The following is a 20338-nucleotide window of genomic DNA, read 5'->3' as shown; positions in this document are numbered from 1 at the left end:
TCTTACAGTGCTTCGGATGAAAGTAATTTCTTGGTGCTTACCGTTTCCTCATCCTTTTCTCTTTTAGAAATTCTGCAGTTTGCTCCACACCTCACTTGGTGATGTTTGTCAGGCATTTGCACACAGAAGCCTACGAACGACACGCTATCACCTCCCTTACGTTCTACTTTGAGTGGTTTTCGCAGAATCAGCTTTTCACCGTGCTGAGTATGGCACTCTTTCCATCGCAATTAGACACGCTCCCAAGTCCAGCGGCGCAACTTCACTTTAACTACGTGCGAACGGGAGGCGGCGAGGGCCGACGCAACCTGCCGGCCGTGACCCTCCGCCGCCGCGCCGTACCTCGAAGCAAACCCACCCTCCGTCGTCGGCGCGCGGCCGCAGGTGCTGCCGGCGGGGCGGGAGTGGACAAAGCGGCGGTGGCAGGGCGCTGCCCCGACGGGGCCGGCCCGCGGCTGGGCGGGGTGACCGTCCCATCCCTCCTCCGCGCTGCCGGGCGCGCACGCTCCCACGCGCGCCCAGTGCCACGCGCGGCGCTGCGCGGCGGGAGGATGCGGCCGCTGCGCCCCTGGGCGCTGCTGTTGGGCGCGCTGCTGGGCGCCGCCGCGACCGCGGCGCGGAGCTACCCGCACGTCGCGGTGCTGGACGGCGCGGCCGCCTACCGCCTGCTGTGGGGCCGCCGCGGCAGCGCGCTCGCCTTCCGCCTGGAGGTGCGCACCCGCGGTTACGTGGGCTTTGGACTCTCGGCCGGCGGCGGCATGGCTTCGGCCGATATCGTGGTGGGGGGCGTGGAGGGCGGACAGCCCTACCTGCAGGTAAGGACCCGCATCCCGCGCTCTTTGTCTGGCGGCCGCCCCTGCTCCTCTTTCTCCCCGCGCGGACGTCCCCTTCTCCGCCCCGCTTCTTCTACCTCCGCTCCGCTCCTTCCTCCTGGCCCTTCGGTTTTTCCCATTGTTGCGCGCCTCTCCCCTCCTTTCGGTCCGCGCCCCGCCAACCTTCCTTCCAAACTTCTGCACGGGTGTTGTCGGAGGTGTCGGGTTTCCTTCATCCCAAAGCGCCTTCGCCTGTCCCCTTGGGCGCTTTTTCCGCGGGTACTGAGAGCCTGGACCCGGATGGGACGGGAGCGGTTGCCCTGAACGGAGACCGTCGGGGCGGCCGAGCCGCCGGCCTGGCTCCGTCCCTGTGACCCGCCGACATGGGCGCACGGTCCCGCTGCCCTCCCGGGCTGCTAAAAGACCTCTCTACCGTGTTCCTCTCCTCCTCACGTGGTGGTGTTCTGCCCTCGTTACTGAAAAGGGCTCACGGGTAACCGCTGGAACTCACTGCTTACCCTTTGGTAAAGCAAGCTTGCGGGAGCCCAACCCTACGGGCGTAATTCTCCGGGTATTTTTCAGCAGTTGTCTACGTATTGCCGTGGCTGGGACAAGCGTGCGGGACAGCGGGACAGCGGCTCACCCGCTCCTGGAGGTGTCAGTGGGGGGATGGGAACCTTTGGCTCTCCCAGCGCCCCGAGCTGGGGGCTGCGTGGGGCCGAGCAGCGGGATCGGCGTGGCGGCTTGTCACCCCTAATGACAGCTCTCTGAATTGGATCTCACTCTGCTCCTATTGTTAAGAGGACAGGCTGGGAGCTGTGTTAGAGCACTGAAACTGCCGCTTCTATTTCAAGAGGCAGTTTTTTTGAGTTGGTTTTTTTTTTTTTTTTCCTCAATAGCGTAATAGCACGGGCTTTTACTAACTTTTCCCAATGAGGAAACGAAATGCTCCGTAACTTCTCTCTCTGCAGTTCGTCAAGGTTTTATGAAATCAAACCTTTTTGAGAAAAAAAAAAGGTGCTTTTTTATTATATATATGTATATATAGATAGGTAGATATACATTCCTTATTAGTTTGCTATATCAAGTTTAGGCAAATATTTGTCTTATTTAAGTTCAAAGTTTTTCATAGTAATTCTTCTCATATTTCAAAGTGAAGATCGATTTTTTTTTATTATTTTTTTTTATTTTTAAAAACCTCAGTCTAAATAAAACACCAATAATAAAACCCCCATTCTGGCCGGTGAGCAGCACAGCTCTCAGAGGTGCAGGGTGTGCACTCACCAGAGCCCTGCATCGCAGCACATGCACCTATTTAAAGAAACCCAGACTTTCTGTCTGGCTGATTCATGGACGTGTTCATGTAAGGCAAGCCTTGTGGAAAAGCATCCAGAGCTGATGTAAAGGCACCCAGTGATGGAGAATCCATCACTTTTCTTGGTAGTGCACAGCAACGGTGAGACTTTACTGCTCCTTATTTCCAGTATGCATTTGGCTGGGCCCAAATTCTAGCCATGTAATTTCTCTATTAGATTTAAAAGCCTACTCCCCAAATCCTGTCCCCATGAAGTTATTTATATGCTGTAATCAGGTCACTCCTCAATTTTCTTTTACATAAAATAAATAGATGCAGCTCTGTAAGTATTCCACTGCATGACTCGGCTTATAAGCAGGCGGGAAACTGACTTGACACTTTCCAACAGTGATAGGACAAGGGGGGTTGCTTTAAATTAATAGAGGAAATCAAAAGGGGAAATTTAGTTTCCTAAATCAGATGTTAGGAGGCAGTGCTTTACTCATGGTGGTGAGGCACTAGCACTGCTGCCCGGAGAAGCTGTGGATGCCCCATCCCTCAAGGTGCTCAAGGCCGGATTGATTGGGCCCTGGGCTTGAGCTGGTGGAGGGCAGCCCTGCCCATGGCACAGGGTTGGGACTGGTTGGGTGTTGAGGTCCCTTCCTTTCCAAGCCATTCTATGATTCTATTGCATTTTTTTTCTAGTACTCAAAGCAACATCGTGGCTCTTTTCAGCACCTCTCTCCGGTTTTCAGCATCTTTAAAAGTGGCTCCGTGCAGTCTTCTGCCAAAGATTTAATTTACTGTCACCACATGACAGATAGAACAGAAAGAGAAAAGGAAGGATTGTAGCGATTGCCTCCTGTCATGGAACAGCTGATATTTGTTCTGAAACACTGATTTAACACATAAACATCTGCTAGGCAAAATGCTATGAGTTATTATGTTACACTCTTGAGCAGATAAACTGCAGAAGAAATCCCTTCTATCCCTGAAGCTTACTGGTAACCTGTGGCTTTCACCATCCACAGTTCTTCAGTGCTAGGCAGTAAGGTTTATTGGTAAAGTGGGACGAGGTCTTTTATGAAGGGCAGACTGCTAAAACATTTCTGTACTTGCCCAGGAAGAAGGAAGGGTGAGATATGAAGAGGATGGAGCAACCCCGTGAAGAAACAAAATCCATCCAGAGTGTTTTCTGGACAGGCGTCACAGACTGATACAAAATGAGTACCTTGTTCTAGAGCCCTACTTCAGTAACGTCTAACTCTTCCCTTTACTGGTCACAGAGTTTTTAAAAACACTTCATTTATTAGTTGCATATCATCATTGTTTACACTATTACTATGAGAAGGAATTTAGGAGTACATAGGTTTGTGCCTAGTTGCACTCTATGAAATATGTGCACTGTAAATGAAAGAACTTACTTTTTGGTTTCAGAAATATGTTTTTAATCCATGGTCATCCATTGGGAAATGTGCATTGTGTCTAAACTCTTAGGAGGGTTATTTTTTTATTTCTTTGAACATTCTGAGATGCTTGTTATTGGCCTGATTTTCAGAAGCCCTTCTGAAACACCTTTACAGCCTTTCAAACGAGCATTAACGTGCTGTCCTCTGAGGAGAACTGAACCTCTTGCCCCCAACCTCCTTAAATTCTCTTTTCTCCTTTCAAAATAGGAAGTGTTCTTGGGGGGAAGAGTCCTCTCCTGGGAGCAAACAAACAAGTGCAGTCAGACTGCAGCCCTTAGCAGATGGCAGGTGCTGCCCGCTTTGTGCAGCAATGTATTGAGGTAGAAGGAGAATTCCAGAGAGCTTTCAGAGAGAAGATGTTTCCTCCAGCATTTGTTCATCCTCTCACTGCAAGTTGTGCCATTCCCACCATCAGCGGGCTGTGTCTTTCCTTCAGAAAATTGGATGACTGAAAGTTCTGAAGATCTGAGATGGGATTTTTATATATATATATATTTTATATGTTTGGTGAACTTAGGTGCAAGGCTTACCTGTTTTGTTTTGCTTTTCCATTTTGGAACTGCATGTAAGGAATAGGAGGTCTGGGATAATGAGTAAGGAGCAGAAAGATTTGAAAGACTTAACTTCACTTTTCTCTAAATATATTGAGGTAGCAAGTGGTACAAGCACCAGAGTGGCTTTTTGAAGAACTTCTGAATGATATATGAATTATACCTTGATTATCTCAGCCTTTCTGAAGTTTGGTATTTGGGACAGGAATACAGACTTACTTTGGGAAAGTGTAGAGGATACAGCATGCATGTGTGCATACATCCGTAGCAGTGGTGTATTTTGAGGGAGTTGCCTGTACTGTGTGTAGAGAGGAAAAGAGGGAGGTGGAGGAGTGAATTACCGGAGCGCATTGCCAAGAGCCTTGTGCTGTGTGGCTGACGGTTATGCAGGTTTGGGGCGAACGTAATGAGAAGAAGTAGAAGGTACCAATGGGATCTGGTGTCAGACAGCAATGACCTGCCTTTATCTTTGCCGGGGTTGGCTTGGGTGGGCAGTTTGTACTCTGCAAAAGTTTTCCTACAGCATGGCTGTGGCCACTTGCAGTGTGTGTGCTCTTCGTGTTTTTGGGTCAGCTTCAGCTATTGCATCGAGTGTTCCTTCCTTCTTCTTTTTCTATTTTTTTTTTTTTTTTTTTTTTAATGTCCTTTGTGCTTATGAATTGACACAGCATGCATTTTCATCGCCATGCCGTTTCCTTGGTCTCCACCCCTGTCTGGAATTGTGCATCCCCACCCACAGCACGTAGCTGCAGAGAGCCCCGTTTTGGGGCGAGTAATCCTCCTTGATGAATGGCCATTTTGTGCAAGTTACACAAGAGAGTGGCATTGTTGGAGTCTTCTGTTGAACTTGCACAAAAATAGTCCCTCCTCAGGGTGAATAGGGACTGTGTGTCACTAAAAAGTACTTTATTATTCATTACGGCCCCGCTTGTTAACCATCACCCGAACTAAAGAATATCTGTTATCAAATGTATCCCATGGAGTTAGCTTAATTGCTCGTAGGGAAGTACTTGGAAGAGGTTTTAAAGGACAGAAAACAGTGAGCATTCTCTGTACTTAACGATATGCTGCTTTTAAGTGCACTCATGCCAGCGGCAACAAAAGAAGTGTTTAGAAAACAACTTGAAAGGCACCAAAAGAGAGATGCAAAGCGAGTGCCACGCTGACATATCTCAGTCGGCGCTTTGTTGGAGGTATTTCAAGCCTTCGGGCATTGTGGCGCGATTTCCCGATGACTAATGAGTTCTCTTGGCCTCGGTGCGGGGCTCAAAGGGAGGCGGTACGGACGTCCCCTCGGGCCGGGCGCTTTATGCTGCCCTTCAGAGGGATGGTGGGGAGGACAGGGCAGCGACAACCGGCGAACAAAAGATGGGGATCACTCTGGAGCTCCCGTCTTAGGCAAGGGTCGGGGGTCTGGTTCGCAAGTTGGTTTTTTTCTGGTGCTTGTGGTATTTTCGCTTTCAGTTTGGATTTTGATAACTCCAAGAAAGTTAACTTTTCCACTAGAGTAAGTATCAAAGCTTCACAGCCTGGGCTGGATGGAAATGCAGCCACCGTGAGCGACGTGAGGGCTTCAAGTAACAGGGGAATGGTTTCATTCTCCTTACAAGCAAATATCTTAGAAGCAGAAAGACTAGGAGAGATGTTCTGTGGCACTTTGGGAACAAGTATCGTTAATAATTGTGATCCAAAATCCCTGCAGTGTTTAGAAAACTTCTAATAATTGAAGCAATTAAAGTAATTAAAACAAGAAAAATTGTGCTGTTTGAATGAGCTCCTGTATAAGGAATGTTCCTTGTGATAAAGTGCAGTTGTGAGATTGGATCGTGCAGCATCTCCTAGTTACAGGTTTTCTTCCCCTTAAAACACATAGCTACATGTTTAGTCTAGTCTGTTTGTGTAAGGGTAGTCTTTAATCTGGCTCTATAGCTTCTGATACAACTGGAAAAACGCTTCTAAAATCAATATTTATTGTAATATGTCCCAGGGTCTTTGGGACTCCTCTGCAAAGTCAGATTCTCCATGCTGACAAGCGATGCCAACTTCACAACTGCTCATGCTTCTTACACCTGTGTGTGTCAAGCTGAAGAAATTATGATGCTTCAGTGTTTTTCATTTCTGTGTGTAGAAAATTATGTTTTTGCATCCCCCAGGAGAGCCACAGGAACCAGGGAGTGTCACCACAGAGTATAGGCTGCTGGGGAGCAGCTCTGGGCAGACACAAGAAATACACCCAAGCATGTTCAGATGATTCACAGCTTGAGGAACAAAGATGTGTCTCTCAGTAAAGAATTGTTTCATCTGTAAAAAATGCCTTATTTTTTTAATGCAGTATCTGTGCAAATACACAAGTGGAAAATGGGAATCTTTGTGTATCTGTGTGTGCATTTCAAACAGAAATGCAGCCCAGTTATTTGTTATAGATAAAAATGTTCAGTCCTTGTTAAAGTTAGTAGTATAGTTGCACTAAACATATTGCCATGCTGACTCCAGTGTAACTCAGCCAGTCGAAGCAGCTTCCATGTGACAGAGAGCTGGGCTTCTCAGCAGGCAGTGAATCATCTCATACTCATCTGGTGTGTAGGTTAAAAAAAACAAACATGACAGTAACAAAAAGTACCCAATCAATCAGTAACTTAACTAGGAGCAGTCAGCTCTTAGGGCTGTGGCTGAACTTGCTGATCCCACTTACTTTAGAAACTTCTTGCAACTGATTGGTTGCCGCCACCAAACTTTTTGCTGAGGATATTCCATTTGCAGACCAATTCCAAAATCAGATCAGTCAACTGGAATGCTCTCAAGGTGTTTTATATTCTTATTTAAAGCAGCGATGCTTTCAGACTCCCACTTTGTGTTAGTTTTCTGTAGGTGGGCTCTGCTTTTCCCTGATATAGGAGTATAGTAGGATCTTTGCCTTAAATGCAAGCTGAAATTTATTTGAGGTTGAAAAAAGGTTGGTTTTCTTATTTGTAAACTCATGCTCTGTTTGCTTCTTGCCAAATACAATGTAAAAACAGCTTTTTTAAATATATTTTTTTGGTGGTTGTATCCAGTGTGTGCTGGAACCACAAGCAGCAGGATTCCATCTGAATTAAATGAAACAATAAAAAAGAGAAATGCTAACCACAGCTATTCTTCTGGAAACCCAGAAAGGCATAGCTTGGTGCTGATTTCATTCAGAAGTTTTGGTTGAGTCTTTTGCATCCTGTAGCAATTTATCCATCCTATAAGACTAAGACGGATCTTCTCCTGCACGAACTCTTCTTGGTTGCAGCTTCCCAGTTCCTTTGCCATACTCTTCAACCCTGCTCTTAGACACAGGTTTGGGCACTCTGGGAATGTTCAAAACTCTGTGAGTTGGCTGTAAACCATAGGTTGGGACTGGTTGAGACTTAGCTCATTTTTCCTCCATTTCTCCTTCCTGGTTTGTCCCTTGGCTTTCTTCTGGCTGTTCCCACAGCCAGGATGCTCAGGAGCTCCTGACTGCAGGGTAGCTCACAGAGATCACAGAGACAGAACTGTGCCAGACCCCAGCTGCAGGTGATGGGGCCGCAGCCTGGGAGCTGTTGGTGGCTCCTTTAGGTTGAAAGGTGCTGTATATAATTTAACATGGGAAATGGATACCATAAACAAAATGAGCTTGTACATTGTAAAAATGTGGGGAGGGAGCCTTATAAACACCTGTTCAAGTATGCGATGACAGCTGGTAGTGCTTTTCTCATGAGGTTTCCTTCTGCAGCTGTGCTTACATTCTCTGAGGATAAAAAAGCCCAGTTGCGCCTATTTTTTACATCCTTGAGAAATTACCCTGTCTTTTGCTGAGCAGCAAACAGAAACCATCCACACCACAAAACATTTTCTTAAGAAAGTCAGCGGTTCATAGGATCTGAAAACTGTGTGATGTGATCAGCCACACTTCTGGAAAAGAGCAAACTATGTGCAATATCAAGAAAATTTCTCTTTTCAATCTGTTGATTCAACTCCTAGGTAGCATTAGAGATGTTTGCACAACATAGCCCAGAGTTCTAAATGCCAGTTTATGCAATAGAATCAATGGGAGTGCAGAAACTGTAAATGCTTCTAATGTAAACGTAAGTAAATTTTGAAGCAACATTTTGTTATTATGTAGCATGACAACACTGTCAAGTCTTTGTTTTAAACAGTAACCAAAATAACATGTTTGTGTCAGAAGAACAGTCATTTTCCCCTTATCTTCTCTCTGTAACTACTGATGCTTTTGTCAAGTTCATGTAAAACTTAGCAACTTTATCTTCATTTAACCATATAACATATATTTTGTGTGTATATAAGAAGCTGAATGATCTGAATTCAAGGGCAAAATCAGTAAATAAATCACGTTTTCAGGTGCTTGCTAAGAAATTCAGTATTAAGGAGCTGATAGTTACTGCAAATCTGTGCTGGAACTCCATAAAATTCAGAATATCTTGCACCAGTATAATCCTGCCTATGAAAGAAACAGGTTTTCTGACTGTATGGGGGTGTTAAAACTAAATCTGCATAAAAGAGGTGTCCATGTTAGAGTCTTTTTTTATTTGGTAGGAATAGTAAGTTGTTCCAAAATCAGGCAAATTTCAGACCATCTGCAATAGTTTTTGAAGTACTGTCATTCTGTTGATAGAAATGTCACCCTCCCTTCTCAACAGAATTACATTTGCGAAGCTTGTAAGTTTAGGTGAGGTCTGTATTATGGCAGGCTCTCACTGGGGGCATTTGGAACCATATTTGGTGAATGGAGTTAAATCCAGCTGGCAACCTGTCACGAGTGGTGTTCCCCAGGGGTCGGTGCTGGGGCCTGTCCTCTTCAGTATCTTTACTGATGACCTGGGTGAGGGCACTGAGTGCACCCTCAGTAAGTTTGCAGATGACACCAAGCTGGCTGCAAGCATCTATCTGCCTGGGGGTAGCGAGGCCCTACAGAGGGATCTGGACAGGCTGGGCTGAAGCCAATGGGATGAATTTCAACAAGACCAAATGCTGGGTCCTGCACTTTGGCCACAAAAACCCCAGGCAATGATACAGGCTCACGGTGGAGTGGCTGGAAGACTGCGTATAGGAAATGGACCTGGGGGTATTGATTGATGCTCGGCTGAACGTGAGCCAGCAGTGTGCCTGGGTGGCCAAGAAGGCCAACGGCATCCTGGCTTGCATCAGAAACGGTGTTGCCAGCAGGAACAGGGCAGTGATTGTCCCCCTGTACTCAGCTCTGGTGGGGACACACCTTTAATACTGTGTCCAGTTTTGGGTCCCTCACTGCAAGAAAGAGATTGAGGCCCTGGAGCGGGTTCAAAGAAGGGTGACAAAGCTGATGAGGGGTCTGAAGCACAGGCCATATGAGGAGTGGCTGAAGGAGCTGGGATTGTTCAGTCTGGAGAAGAGGAGGCTCTGGGGAGACCTTATTGCCCTCTATAACTACCTGAAGGGAGGTTGTAGTGAGCTGGAGGTTGGCCTCTTCTCTCGTGTAACTGGTGATAGGACTGGAGGGAATGGCTTCAAGCTACGGCAGGGGAGATTTAGGCTGGATGTTAGGAAATACTACTTTTCTGAAAGACAGGTCAGGCACTGGAATGGACTGCCCAGGGATGTGGTGGAGTCACCAACCTTGGAGGTGTTTAAGGAACGTTTGGATTTTGTGTTGAGGGACATGGTTTAGTGAGAACTATTGGTGATAGGTGGATGGTTGGACTGGATGATCTTGTAGGTCTTTTCCAACCTTGGTGATTCTGTGATACTGTGATATTTAGATGCCCTCCATGCTGCTGAAGCCCAGACATCCCCTGTTTGACTTTTGGTGGGTGCATCCTCTATGCTGTCCCTAGGCTTTGTAAATGACATTCAAAGCCTACAGAGGTACCCACCTTTCTCCTAACAAAGATCTAACAAACTATGCTAACTAACAAAGTGGAGCATCAGCTGCCTAAATATGGTGTTTTGATTGGATTTGTACCACAGGAACAGGAATTTTCCTTTTTATCACTTTTTTTCCTCTGAAAAGAAATATCTCTAGAGATGCATCTTTATATGTTCATAATATCTGTGATGCTACCGACCCAAATTAGTAGGGATTTAAGGAAGCTTAACTGTGTTACAAGAAAGTTACCTGAAGTTTATGCGTCTTCTATGCTGGTGAAAGTAATATTTCTTTAAAAGTAATGTGCTTTATATAGGTTTAGCTTAGTGAGCATGAGAAAAGATGAATGAAACTTCCAGCCAATTCTTGTTACTTTTCCTTTTTTGATACTGTTTTGTCATTTTTGCACAAACATCTTTTTGTTTCTTAAGGGCTTTTCAGCTCTGGTGGATAAATTGACCAAAACTTGCATAGTTTGACTTAAAATCTGTTCTGTGAACAGAAGGAGATCAGAATGTTTCCTTCATTTGTTCATGTTAATTTGTTCCTTCATTTGTTTCGTGACATGTCCTTCATTTGTTCTCAATTTGGCAAACAAACTGTTTTCATGTCAGAGGTTGAGCAATCTAATCCTGAGCTGTTCAGAAATGTTCTTGCTGTATAATTTGATTTTATTTTTCATGATGAACACCTACATAATTTTCAGCAGAAGGAATAAAAAGTAGTGATAGAGGCAATTGGTAACTTGCAAACAGCTTCTGGGAAATGTATTCATGCTTGATTCCTCTAGTGCAGTCCGATTGCACTAAGTGGATTTGTAGGATTTGGGAGACAAAGGAATATCTCTAGCTTCCCAGGAACTACACGAATTTGCTTTCCAGGTATTTTCAGCACCCTGACATTCGAGGGATGTTTCATGGGGCCGTGTATCAGGCAGAGGAAGCAAGCAGAGCCAGCGACTTCATTACTCTGCAGAAATTTTCACATGGGAAAGATTAGCGTTAGTTGGTCAGATTAAGATCTGCCCGCGGGATGCTCTTGGGCGAGTTGGGGAGTGAGATGCTGCTGGGGGCTGGTGGTGGGCAGGCAGGGGCATTGCAGGGCCTGGAAGCCCCTTCCCCAGGGCACAGGGTGAGCCCACAGCAAGTGGGGCTGCGGCACAGCTGTCACACAAGTGAACAAAGAGTTCCACCAACAGTCACCGTATCAAGGCATAGCCAAGCAAGTACCCTTCTTTACATCGCTTCTTCCAGTTGTTCTTGCCCACTCCCTGCAGGCTCATAGAACTTAGGGCTGTTCTACACATGGTTTTTATACTTGCAGATCACCAGAAAATGTTGGAGTGCACACACCTGATTTGGCTTCTCATTTATGAATTGTCCTTCTCAGCTGTTTCAGGCAAAGACTCCCAATGTATTCCCACGAGGAAAAGCTTCTCTTCCATTTCTGTTCCACAGTACTTCACTATCTGGTTGCTTATTTTAATACAAGATGCTTTCCTCCAATTTAATGTAACATCTCAAAAAAGATACCACACCTTCATAAAAGTTGATGGTCACAAGGTTGCACTTCTAGTTCAGAGAGGTATTTACTATTTTTAAGATGAAAACAGATGTTCTACTTATATAATGGTGTTTTCAGAGGAGGGATGGTATTTTGTAAAGACATGCTGTGTCTCTGTCTAAGCTCTAATGTAGAGGTGAAGTGGAGCACTTTGTTCCCACAAAATATCCACCTTTGAGTACCATCCCAGAACAGGTCCAGTATATCTGGAAAAGGAAATCCAAAGTTCTTTCTGTGAACAAACATAGCTCATCACTACTCTTTTTTTCAGTACATAGCTTCACCTTCCATGCTTCCCTTTTGCTGTTTGTAGTGGTAGTTTTCCCAGGTATTTGTGCCTTCATATAAGTATTCATTCACTTCTAGTTGCAAAAAGTGTTGACAGGAAAAGCATTACTCTTTTCAGTACCTTTAAAATTTGGATTTGTTTTGGAAGTGTAAAAATCAGAACTGTTTCAGTAGGTTTGGCAAGACAGAATGTTTTTATGCTGATATAAGTGCTCTGTGTTTACCCTTTTCTTCCTTGAAATTGTGTCACGACTGAGATAGTTTCATAATTTTCATCATCTAAAAATATCTTAAAGAGGTGTTTGAGCATGCAGTTATTCTCACACCTGTAACAGGTTGCTTGTGGTCTCTTGTACACAGAAAGATTTCTCAACTGCGATTAAGTTCAAGGTTATAACTCCCAGTTGATCTTTTTGTGAATTAAAATGATGTCAGCCACATTTACCAGTGTCACGGTATTTGAACGTAACATTTTGTGATTTTTCAGCTTTGTTGCCTCTACTTGAGCGAATGGATATGAAAACTAAAAACCTTTCTAAAATTAAATGGAGGTTCAAGTAGCTTCAGAGGTAGATGCCTTCAAAAAACAGAAGTTGGTGTGTTTTGCTAAAGATGCAAAACAATTAATGGTGCCCGCCAGTAACTACCTGCCATCAGGGAGGAAGGTGGCATGTTCTGGAAAAGAAAGGTGTCTACCAAGCTTAGAGGCTCTGCTCTAGACTTAGCTGCACAGAGCAGCGTCCTTAAACCTCCTCTTACCCCAAGCAGTGCAGAAACAGCAAAGCCTTGGCAAGGCGGTGGAACAGTCTGGAAGAGAGGGAAGAGGATGACTGGGACATGGCACAGCTGGTGGTGTGGCAGGAATTTGGGGTGAGAAGGTTAATGACCTGGCATTGCTGCATCGTTCCTCCATTTTACTGTACTGCTGAGCCAGGGATCATCTTTCTGAGCGTTGCCTGTAAGAGCAGCCACCCAATCCCAAACCACCAAATAAACCCCAAAACCCTCCAGGCAAATTCTGTGTGCGCCAAGTGCTGTTTCTTCTGGTTCAGCTGTAGGATTCCTGGTTGTGATTGATTTTATTCTGGGAGATTTGCTGTTCATGAGGAAGGAATAATAAACAAAAAGCTGGGAGAAAAGAAAAGGGCAATTTTGTTGTTTGGAGTATTAAGTGAACTTATTTCTCTCAGTAATTTCTACAAACTCCACAACATCCCAGTTATGACCGGGGTGACTACATTAAATAAATTGACTACATACGTAAATTATGACTATAATTTAGGACTGCCTACAACCTTTATTTCTGTAGTTATGTACAGGCAGTGTATGGTTAAAGTTGTTCAAACCATTTTTTTAAGCTGCTTGTCAAGGAGACCCACTTTCGCTAAGATTTTTAATCAAAAATATGTTTAGTGTCACCAAAACAGTAATCCTTCAGTGTTTTACATAAAGGCAACATTTAAGGGTATTCAGTATTTGAGGAAAAGGTTATTGCTTGAATATTAGATTTTAATAATGGCATACCTTTTATTTTCAACAGGATTATCATACAGACGAAAACAGAGTACTCAAAAAAGATCCACAGCAGGATTATCGCCTGGAATATGCCTTGGAAAACAGTACTCACACCATACTGGCTTTTAGCAGAGAACTGCACACTTGTGATCCAAATGATAAGAGCATAACGGTGAGATGCACTGCCTGTACGAAGAGATGATATATTAACACAGAATGAGTGTATAGCTGGTTTTGATGCTGGCTACTAAAATCTAATTGGAGAAATTATCTTAGGATACGTGCTTATTCAGCTCTCAATGGACTTTCCAAAGCACCTATTCTATCAAATTAGCAGGATAAAATACTTGCCTAGTTTTATTGAGTTCTCATATTTTATTTTCAACTTTACTTGTTCTTCCACTTCAGTGCATAGTGTTCTTTAATATGTCACACAGCATGTGAACCCAAGAGTGAAACAGGTACTCCTGTGCCCTCAACTCTCATATCCTATGTTTGCAATCATTCAGGAGATGTCAGCTTGTGAAATACTTTTTAGGTCTTAGACTAATTTGTAAATGATGTTAAAGCTGGACTTGTAGAAAAGTTTTGAACATGTATAGTTGGAACGCATTTTTTGTTTTATTTCCATATTAAAAATGAAGAGGTTGAATAATCTTGTGATACAGCTTTGTGATACTGCCCTTTCTATGCATGGTAAATACTTTTCTGCTGTGCTTCATAAGCATAATTTTAAATTATATGAAGTTGATTATTTTCATATTGAAAATGACAGGCTGTCGTGATTTGAAAGACTTTTCGTGCTTTGGCTTGTTTACTACTATTCATTTTGGAAGCATTGCAGTAGTAGTTTAACATGATTGTCATTATCTGTGTTTTCACAATACATGCGATAACGACAGCATGAGCTAAAAGAGAGCAAATGCACAGCTGTATAAACTGCCACATTTCCATCTGTCAATGGTTCTGTGGTTTTTGCATCTGTTCCAAATTGTCTCAGCATAACTTAACTTTCTGAGACCCTTCAGTGTTTATTATTTTGTCTCACTGGGTGATTATTGCAATCTGAGAATGGTTTACAGAGAATTGATCTGCACTGTAGCTACAAACTGATTTTTAAGATGTAAATCTGCTCTATAGCTGAATGTCTATCTTTCCTAGTGTATAGGGCCAGCAGTTCACAGAAGGTGCCCAGACCTTTACACATGCGAGCTGCGAAGCAGTTTTGGGAGGACAGCTTCTGACCACAAGTCAGATGAGTGCCATGTCTAGAAAAAATGTTCCGTGTGCTTAGTTGATTGCCTCTATCTGAGTCTGTTCTGCTGTTTTCAGATATGATTCAAGTTTGCCACGTTTCTGAAGGAAGCTATGAAAGAGATTCAAATTTTGTGGGTCCACATTGAACTCTGAATATAAGCATGATTAATTTTTGATAAAAATTTGTATCACAGAATCATAGAATATCCTGAGTTGGAAGAGATCCATAAGGATCAAGTCCATCTCCAAGATGACGCGTCAGCCCACGAGAGCTTGCTAAGTTACATTCTCATCCTCAAATGTACAAAGACAAAACCCACATACCTCTCAAATTCAAGAGCATGATTTATTAAATCATGAATTCAGTTGATTTTTTCTAAGTTCTTTGCAATTGTGTCAGTAGCTGTTTTCTTCTCATTATTGTTGTTCAAACACATCATATCTATCTTAGGAATTGTATGAACTATGCAAGAGCATATTGTTCCCATTCCTTACGTGTTTTTGTTTGTTTTTTTCCAGGAGAGCACAGTGCGGGTAATATGGGCTTACCACCACAAAGACTTGGGAGAAGCAGGTCAGAATTACCACGGGTCTACCCGTGGTACAAAGAGTCTACGTTTACTGAACCCTGAGAAAGCAGAAGTCTCACCTGCCTCTTTGTCATACTTTGACCTGACCAACAAAGACGTAAGTTACTCTGTGTTTTGGGTTTGTGTGGGCTAAGGTGGCAGCCCAACATCTGAGCTTACACAGCAGGACAGTATGACTTTTATAATATCGTTTTCTTTCCCTTTTCATTAAGACAGGTAACCATACCAGACAAGGATACAACATATTGGTGTCAAATGTTTAAGATCCCTGTACAACACGAGAAGCACCATGTGACAAAGGTGAGGGATTCTGACTGTGTGAATCCAGGTTATATATTTATGCTTTTGTGTTTAGAGGAGTTCGGGTGAGAATGATGACTCTTCAGATTCAGTAATTGATTGGACTTTGAAAATTTGTTTCACCACTCACTAAACAAGACCTGGTCTTGTTTTCTTGTTTTTTTCACTAAACAAGACCTCTTATATGTCTTAACAAAAGTGGGGGAAAAGTATATGTGTGCTCCCAGGACCTGGTTCTGATGCACCCTAACAATCAGCACATAGAGTGACAGAGATGCTTTCTTTCACTTTTTCATGTCCTCTCTCCCTTAAGAAAATACTGTTGAAAGTTTTACCACTGTTCATAAACGTGTTTGGCAAAAACATGTTTGTCTAAAAAGCTTGTTCCGTCAAGATTTTGCTATACATAAGAATGTTATGGATATCTTTTGAAAGAGAGTAATTTTAGATTAAAAAAAATAAAATGCAGAATTTTGTTAAAATAAAGGGCCATGTTACATAATCTGAGCAGGTAGTTCATTATCTTTGGGTGTGTAAAAGCCAAATATTACAGAAAGAAAGAAATGCATGTTATAGCTTATTCAAAAAGTAATGAAAATGGTTCTTGCACTCCTCCCAAGGAGCAATATACTAGAAACCTAATCAAGGAACAACTTCTTATTGTTCAAGATTGCTTGAGATAGCACAGTGATATAAAGTAATTAAAATAGATGTACAGGCCTTAAGGTGCTTTTTCTATTCATTCAACATTAATTGAATGCTTTATGGACAGTAGCCTTAAAGTTGTTGCATTTATATCAATAAAGGTCAAAAGAATAGAGACAAGTGTTATTTTAGGCTTGCATGGGGAAAATGAAGAAGAAAAGACCATCTCAGAGGCGCATAGTACAGTTGGTGCATTTCTGTAACTAGTTGTATGAACCTGGCAGCTTAATCGTGGCCCTCATTTTTGTGTTTCTTTGAACTCATTAATGTATTCAATTTTATTATTTGTTATTGTCAGTCATACTTCTCTAACGAATTGAGTAGAACTGAAATTTTAATTTAACTCAGATAATTTGATGTGTGATCATTAGTGTATGTCTGAGAAATACTCATATTTATTCTGAAATATTGTGGGTTTCCTCAGTTTATCAGAATAAAGGTCAAAATTTCCACCTTCAGATACATTAATTGCATTTGGAAACTGTGACAGGTAGTTGCACAGAATGAAAGACAGATTTTACTTGTAATCAGGTATATATGATGTAAGTCCTTGTTTTCTGCTCTCAAGTGAGAGAGCTTAGAAGTTGGAAATATTGGAATAATGATTTCCATGTTATATTTGGTGGACTATATATATGCAAGCTGTTGTGTTTTCTGGAATTATTTATTATTTATATTTACTGAATGTATTTTTAAATGTTTTGCCTGACTACCCATGCATGCAGACACTCTTTAAAAAACAAAACAAAACAGTACTTGAAGACAAAACATCTTTTTAATTCAGAGATAATAGATTGATTAATTTTTAAGAAGTTTAATATGTTTTTACTATAACGTATAATGCATATTGTAACTTATAAGAATCACAGTTTGAAATAAGTTTGAAATAAGCAATTTGTTTGCTTTAAGGTTAAAATGAGATTAGAATCCCCAGCAATTTTCCAACTACAGAAAAGCCAGCAGATTTGGTTAGAAAGAGAAGAATGATTATAGAAAAAAGAAGCATTAACATAGAAACACTTCTTAGCATATCTTTTCATATATTGAAAAGACAGCTTGTATTTTGTGACTTTTATATATATAGATATATATAAACTTATATGTAAATATATGCATTTGTATATATATACATTTATATATATATACATACATATATATGTAACTTCTGTAGATCTTAAAGGGTTTTTGTGAAATTGTATTTATGTACTCATATGTACTAATTAAACATTTCCTAAAGCCTATTGACAGACTAAGGATTGGGCTTATGGGTACTTGCATTATCTGTGCAACAAAGATGGAATTTCACAAAGGAAAAGGCAGATGAATTATTTGACCCTAAATAACTATGTAGATGCTGATTCTTGATTCCATTTTGTCTGTAATGTCACTTTCATACAAATCTACTCATCTGACAGGTGGAAAAAAAGTTAAAATAGTACAAATTCATCTCTGATATAATTCAGTCTACAGAAGTTTTGTACAAGTGGCTTTAGCCATTTCTGTGCTCCATGATGATTTTGTGGAACACTGCAGTTCAGCTTTTGCTGAGCAATGCATGCCAGCAGCAGCTTATGTATAAATCTACTGGATTCTCAAATAGGTTTAACAACCACAATTGGACTTCTTTTTTTTTTCATCTTGTTCAACTGTTTTCTCTCATTCCTTTCGTCTTGCAAATTTCTTTATTTTTCATAGTAATGTATTTTTTTAAATGTCAGTTTCCTCAGGAAAGCACAAGACTTTAATGATGGCAAATAACTTAGGAAAAAGTTAGACTTAGCAGCCAGGGTAGAGGCTAAGACTTCAAGCCAAGAGGGCAGTTGTCCCTAGTTAATGAATGCCAGATTCTGAATTAAAAAGTATTTTTAACTTCCCTTTTGCTGTTAGGCAGAATGTCTTCAAAGCATTTAAAAATGTCTACAAGCTAATGGTATATTAGCTAGTTGAAGTGATGATGCTTGGTCTTAGGATGTATCTACAGTGGTTTGGATTAGGAGCTTTCACTTTTCCAACTGAAAATCTTCAATTTTTTATTCCTCACTTTGGCGTGATTACTGTCATTAAACAATTGTGGAGATCATGAAACTGAATAGTAAAGCATGTACCAGGAGGACAATTAGAGCACTCCATGCAGAACTCATGAGATACTTCTGATTCTGGATAGTGTGGGTGCCAGGATCACATTGTTTTCCTTTTCTGTCCTTTTCCTCTTTCACGTTTTTGGTGTTGATGTTCTTCATGTGGAGGGGAAAAAAAAAAAAAAAAAAAAAAAGTAAAAAGAAAGAAAAAGCAAACACTGAGCAGAGTGACTCTCTGAGCAGGGAGAAGCTGTTTTGCAGATTTCCCAAAGTGCTGCCTTTGCTTTCCAGGGAGCTTTGGCACAGTCCTTTACCCCAGTGCTCACAGGGGTGAGCTATGATTGCATCAAAGGACTTGTTGGAGTAGGTTTTGAAGGAGTGGGCTTTTCCCTTAGCAGAAGATAAATAAATAACTAGCACAATATCTCAAAATCAATAGAAAATAAATTATGTAAGTTCTTACATGTTTTCTTTCTCTACATAATATTCACGCTACTTTCCAAGAACCTCAGGTAATGTGAAACAGAATATTTTCATTGACTGTTCTTGATCAAGCACTACATGACATGTAAATTCTGCAGGAGATAAGATTGTAATCTTACATTCATCTCATAGGTGGAATGAGGACGTGGCTGAGTAACTTCTCCTTCTGCTATATTTTCCAATGGAGAACAGCCTCAGTATGATAATGGGGCACTCAGCCAGATTCAGGATGGCTCTTTTAAATCTTCCTTTGTTTCATAGCTCTGCAACTTCTTCCCTAGGGAAGAGACTGCATCTTCCTACGTGTCTCTGCAGTGCTTTCTGCTATGAGATCTGGTGCCTTCAGGAACTCCTAGAGAAACAACTCACAAAGCTGGTTATAAGGACTTTATGCCTCCTAAGAAATAAAGTGAATTAAGATGATTTCTCAATAGCTGGGCATAATAGTGATAAGGGCTGTTCAGATTGCAACTGATATCAGCTAGCAAGCTTGTTTTTATGAATCTGATGGAACACATTACTCCTCATCTTCAAGCAGCATACCTGGTGGAGAGGTGGCTACTTGGAAAGTTCTTAAACTTAAAAAAGTTTTCACTCTTCATATGTGTTTGTGTTAGCAGAACCAGTTATCAGGATAACAGATCAGTATCAAAAACAACAACGTACGGAAAAAATGAAAGGGGCTGCTTGGATGTAGTAGCTGACATCCATCTTCCTTCACATTAGCTCCTTACAGGACGGCACCAGAGTGGTCCCAAGGTGCAGACACTGGCAGCCCTTTGTGTAGCACTATGCACTGCTGCCTGCTGCAGAATCCCCCTGCAGCTAGTTGTGCATTGACCTGTTCTGCTACTTTGAGCTCCAGGCTGTGATATGCACATCAGGCTTACTATCCTACAGGGATTTCATTTTCCTCACAGATGGAAGTTAGCTGTGAGCTTTCTCAGAAGCAGCTTTCTTAGAAAAAAAAGCATTCTGTTTATTAGTCCACACTTTTTGGACATGGGCTTCAGGATAGCTCTTGCTGGGATCTTTGCCGTGCTCTGTAAACGTTGTTTTGCTTGGTCCTGAGTGTGCCTCTTAATCACACTGCTAAAGCTTTCTGGATTCAGTGACTGCACCTGGAGAAGGCCCTCAGCTCCAAGAGGACTTCTCAGAGGGAGAGAGGGAGGGATCCATGGGTGAGACAGGCACACAGACAGACACACAGACAGGCATGCCCATGTACTGGTCTCCCCATGAAAAGATGTCTATCTCCCTGCACAAGCTGCATGGAGAGTAGCTCCTGTGGGTGTGGTTAGCCCTACAGACAGACAGACAAACATTGCTGTGCAGGGCTAGGAGCAGAGACCTAGGAAGGGAGAGGCACTTAACCGTGGAGCATGCACTGCAGTGGTCCATTTTGAGTATCCTTAGCATTTTCCTTCCAGTCAAAAAAAAAAAAAAAAGAAAGAAAGAAAAAGGAAAAAAAAATGTTAGTAGCAGCACACTCACTTCTGAAATGCTTTAATTTTTGTTTGTCCTTTACTATCTGTTTTTCAGTATTTTTGATGTATGTACCTAT

The 20338-nt window shown here is 42.1% G+C and overlaps 1 protein-coding gene across 1 annotated transcript in view; it reads left to right on the top strand.

Annotated features, from left to right (window-relative positions):
- Nucleotides 1-551: 551 nt before the first annotated feature.
- Nucleotides 552-20338, top strand: part of MOXD1 (monooxygenase DBH like 1) — a 52627-nt gene continuing 32840 nt past the window's right edge. Inside the window, exons 1-4 of the mRNA XM_042885362.1 lie at nt 552-815; nt 13387-13533; nt 15138-15305; nt 15425-15508. Coding sequence (XP_042741296.1) covers nt 552-815; nt 13387-13533; nt 15138-15305; nt 15425-15508 — 663 coding nt within the window. The remainder of the gene's footprint in view (nt 816-13386; nt 13534-15137; nt 15306-15424; nt 15509-20338) is intronic.

Source organism: Lagopus leucura, unplaced genomic scaffold, assembly GCF_019238085.1.
Source record: "Lagopus leucura isolate 7727_CA_CO unplaced genomic scaffold, USGS_WTPT01 Super-Scaffold_73, whole genome shotgun sequence".
NCBI classification, from domain to species: domain Eukaryota; kingdom Metazoa; phylum Chordata; class Aves; order Galliformes; family Phasianidae; genus Lagopus; species Lagopus leucura.
The sequence above is the reverse complement of the archived record's forward strand: the minus strand, read 5'-3'. Positions and strand labels throughout refer to the sequence as shown.